Below are 4,843 nucleotides of genomic sequence, written 5' to 3' on the forward strand. Positions count from 1 at the left end.
GGTTTCCATGGGGTCAGGGTTTCCCTGGGGACAGGGTTTCCATGGGGACAGGGTTTCCATGGGGTCAGGGTTTCCCTGGCGACAGGGCATCCTTGGGGACCCAGTCCCTTTGGTGAGTTGATTCCCCTGCAGACTGGATTTCCTGACAGATTACTGACCTTGTTTTCCTGTGTATTCGTTTCTATGCAGGTTGCTTGAAGCCACAGGTATTCCCTCACAGTTACATCAATGTTTCCGACTCTCTGACCCTATTCCCTGTGGGATCAGTGTTACGTTATCAATGTTTTCCTGGCTACAAGCTGACAGGACCAGAGCTTTTGGAATGTATGTACAACCTGCTGTGGTCTTCCAGCCCACCACAGTGTCTTGATGTTGAAGGTAGACTCACTTTGTTGGTGTGAATTGCTATTTGACACACTCACCTGCTTCAGCTATCCTGCTTTAGATATTTTAAATCATCCTTTCCCCCCGCATCAGTCCTGAATTCAAACTTCCAGTTAACACTCTTATTACAGAAGAGCTACAGTACAGAAGGAGACCATTTGGCCCATCATACCTGCAGCAGCTCCTCAAATGGACACTGATCAAAAACTCATGGCTGAGTGTACGGTGAGAGTGAGACCAGGATGAATGAATGCTAGCTATCACCATGGGCCAGGTCTGCCCAAGGTGCAGGGCCTGTTGTGTCCCCACCCCCATCGCCAACCTTGCATCTTGATTGATTGAAAGGTATTCCACTCATTCGCTCAACGTGTAGCTGGTTTCTGACCACGGGTACTGCCCACGATAGGGCCAGGTCCACTCTCTTGGCAGTGTCAAGACTCCCTCATGTTCCAGCCAGATCAGCCAGCTTCAGGCTGGTTACAGGGGGGGGGAAAGGAAGGCACACCCCCCCCACCCACACACACACACACACACACACACACAACCCCATCGGTAATGGATCTCTTTCTGGAACTCACGAGTCCAACATTCAGAATAGGACAACACACAGTAAGAGCCTTGTTGCCATCCAGGAAATGATCAAACAACGTTACTGCTGCACAAACTGTTCTGGAAGACTGTGTTCCTTAGCAGCTATCCACGGACTGTGCTGTCTATATCAGGCCCCTTAGCTGTGGCCCAACTGGGGCCAGACCTTACCCCTACACCCCCATCCCGAATGCCGCTAACAGAACTCATTCTGCTGGAAGGTCTCAGAGGCTGTTGTTAGTGTTCCTTACCTCAGCCTCAGTGAGCAGGCCAGCTCGTGAGGTGCACTGTTACTGAGCCTCCACCTCACATGGCCCAGGTACCTGTGATGGGCGAGTCATAGATGTGTAGAGATGTACAGGACGGAAACAGACCCTTCAATCCAACCCATCCATGCTGACCAGATATCCTAAATTAATCTAGCCCCATTTGTCAGCATTTGGCCCATATCCCTCTAAACCCTTCCCATTCATATACCTATCTATATGCCTTTTAAATGTTGTAATTGTGCCAGCCTGCGCCATTTCCTCTGGCAGCTCATTCCATACACGCACCACTCTCTGTGTGAAAAAGTTGCCCCTCAGGTCCCTTTTAAATCTTTCCCCTCTCAACCTTAAACCTATGCCCTCTAGTTTTGGACTCCCCTACCCTGGGGAAAAGACTTTGGCCATTCACCCTATCCATGCCCCTCATGATTTTATAAAACTCTATAAGGTCAACTCTCAGCCTCTGATGCTCCAGGGAAAATAGCCCCAGCCTATTCGGCCTCTTCCTGTACCTCAAACCCTCCAACCCTGGCAACATCCTTGTAAATCTTTTCTGAACCCTTTCAAGTTTCACAACATCCTTCCTATAGCAGGGAGATCAGAAATGCATACAGTATGCCAAAAGTGGTCTAACCAATGTCCTGTACAGCATCAACATGACCTCCCAACTCACGTACTCAATGCACTGACCAATAAAGGCAAGTGTACCAAACACCTACTTCACTATCCTGTCTACCTGCAACTCTACTTTCAAGAAACTATGAACCTGCACTGCAAGATCTCTTTGTTCAGCAACATTCTGCAGGACCTTACCGTTAAGTGTATAAGTCCTGCCCTGATTTCCCTTTCCAAGATACAACACCTCACATTTATCTAACATAAACTCTATCTGCCACTCCTCGGCCCATTGGCCCATCTGATCAAGACCCTGTTGTACTCTGCGATAACCTTCTTCACTGTCCACTAGGCTACCAATTTTAGTGTCATCTGCAAACTTACAAACCATGGCTCCTATGTTCACATCCAATCATTTATATAAATGACAAAAAGCATGGACCCAGTACTGATCCTTATGGCACACCTCTGGTCACAGGCCTCCAGTCTGAAAAACAACCCTCCGCCACCACCCTCTGTCTTCTACCTTCGAGCCTGTTCTGTATCCTTAGTTCTCCCTATATTCCATGTGATCTAACCTTGCTAACCAGTCTACCATGAGGAGCCTAGTTGAACGCCTTACTGAAGTCCATATAGATCACATTCACCACTCTGTCCTATCAATCCTCTTAGTTATTTCTTGAAAAGACTCAGTTAAGTTAGTGAGACACGATTTCCCGCGCACAAAGCCATGTTGACTGTCCCTAATCAGCTCTTGCCTTTCCAAATACATGTAAATCCTGTCCCTCGGGATTCCCTCCAACAACTTGCCCACCACTGACATAAGGCTCACCGGTCTATAGTTCCCTGGCTTTTCCTTACCACGGTTCTTAAATGAGAGCAGAGATCTCTCCAGATCCAGCTGGGCCCCGTGGCACTGAGAGGGAGCTGGCAGAATGGGGGAAGCAGGCATCTGAGACTGGAGAGCTGCCAGTTCTCCTGTGGTGATATGCCTGCTGCCCTGGGATAATGTTTCCACACTCCTGCAGCTCAGCGTGAATAATTGCAGCATTCTGATACCAGAGGGTGGAAGTTTTCATTTCTCTCTCTTTCTCTGTCTGTCTCTCTTCCTGCAGCGTGCCCCCTGCCTCCAATTCCAGATCACGGGGACTACGTCTGCCATCCTTACCCCTGCGACCGCTACATCCATGGCACTGTCCTGGAGTTTTACTGTGATCCTGGCTACTTCCTCACCAACGATTACAAGTACATCACCTGTCAGTATGGAGAGTGGTTTCCCAGCAACCATGTCTTCTGCCAACATGCTGGTGGGTGCTGGGCCGTGGCATGGAAGAGATGGGAATTGGGGGGGAATGGGGCATCCTCTAGGCTGGGAGGTTAGAGAAAAGTGATCCCACCAACTGTATGAAACAAGCTAGGAGGGCAATTGTGTGGAGATTAAAGTTAGGAGCTCGTACAAGAACAGAATATCTTACCTAGGGGCAGGAGTAAGCCCCTGAAGCTTACTCTTCCATTCAATTGATCTGATTATAACGTCAAATCTGTATCCCTGCCTTTCCCTATAATCTGTTACCCCCTGGCCTAACAAGATTCTATCTACCGCAAGAACTGCAGATACTGTAAATCAGGAACAAAAACAGAAGTTGCTGGAAAAGCTCAGCAGGTCTGGCAGCATCTGTGAAGGGAAAAAACAGAGTTAACGTTTCGGAAGGGTCACCGGACCAGAAACGTTAACACTGATTTCTGTTCACAGATGCTGCCAGACCTGCTGAGCTTTTCTAGCAACTTTGTTTTTGTTCAAGATTCTATCTACTTCTGCCTCAAAAATATTCAAGCACTCTGCTTCCAATATCTTCTCAGGAAAAGAGTTCCAAAGACACATGAACCTCCGAGAGAAAGAGAGTTGCCTTTTCTCTGTTTTAAATGAGTGATCCTTTGTCTTTTTTTAAAACCAGTGACTTCTTGTTCCACAGACAGTAGGAACTGCAGATGCTGAAGAATCTGAGATAACAAGATGCAGAGCTGGATGAACACAGCAGGCCAAGCAGCATCAGAGGAGCAGGAAAGCTGATGTTTCGGGCCTAGACCCTTCTTCAGAAATGGGGGAGGGGAAGGGGGTTCTGAAATAAATAGGGAGAGAGGGGGAGGCGGATAGAAGATGGATAGAGGAGAAGATAGGTGGAGAGGAAACAAACAGGTCAAATAGGCAGGGATGGAGCCAGTAAAGATGAGTGTAGGTGGGGAGGTAGGGAGGGATAGGTCAGTCCAGGTAGGACAGACAGGTCAAGGGGGCGGGATGAGGTTAGTAGGTAGGAGATGGGGGTGTGGCTTGGGGTGGGAGGAAGGACAGGTTAGGGAGGCGGGGACGAGCTGGCCTGGTTTTGGGATGCGGTAGGGGGAGGGGAGATTTTGAAGCTTGTGAAGTCCACATTGATACCATTGGGCTGCAGGGTTCCCAAGCAAAATATGAGTTGCTGTTCCTGCAACCTTCGGGTGGCATCATTGTGGCACTGGAGGAGGCCCAGGATGGACATGTCGTCAGAGGAATGGGAGGGGGAGTTGAAATGGTTCGCAACTGGGAGGTGCAGTTGTTTAGTGCGAACTGAGCGTAGGTGTTCTGCAAAGCGGTCCTCAAGCCTCCGCTTGGTTTCCCTGATGTAGAGGAGCCACAACGGTCCGGAACTCATCCCTCACACCCCCTCCCCGCAATAACAACCAAAACAGAATCCCCCTCGTCCTCATGTACCACCCCACCAACCTCCGGATCCAACGCATCATCCTCCGACACTTCCACCATCTGCAATCCGACCCCACCACCAAAGACATTTTTCCCTCCCCACCCTTATCTGCTTTCCGGAGGGACCACTCTCTCCGTGACTCCCTTGTCCGCTCCACACTCCCCTCCAGCCCCACCTCAGCCGGCACTTGTCCCTGCAACCGCAGGAAGTGCTACACCTGCCCCTACACCTCCCCCCTCACCCCCCCCCCCC

The 4,843-nt window shown here is 49.7% G+C and overlaps 1 protein-coding gene across 1 annotated transcript in view; it reads left to right on the forward strand.

The window, feature by feature from the left end:
• susd4 (sushi domain containing 4) overlaps window positions 1-4,843 on the forward strand; it is a 95,740-nt gene that overhangs the window by 76,105 nt on the left and 14,792 nt on the right. The window contains exons 6-7 of the mRNA XM_048596646.1: window positions 190-378; window positions 2,969-3,160. Of these exons, the coding sequence (XP_048452603.1) occupies window positions 190-378; window positions 2,969-3,160 (381 nt within the window). The remainder of the gene's footprint in view (window positions 1-189; window positions 379-2,968; window positions 3,161-4,843) is intronic.

This window comes from Rhincodon typus, chromosome 5 (assembly GCF_021869965.1).
Source record: "Rhincodon typus isolate 14 chromosome 5, sRhiTyp1.1, whole genome shotgun sequence".
Taxonomy (NCBI): Eukaryota; Metazoa; Chordata; class Chondrichthyes; order Orectolobiformes; family Rhincodontidae; genus Rhincodon; species Rhincodon typus.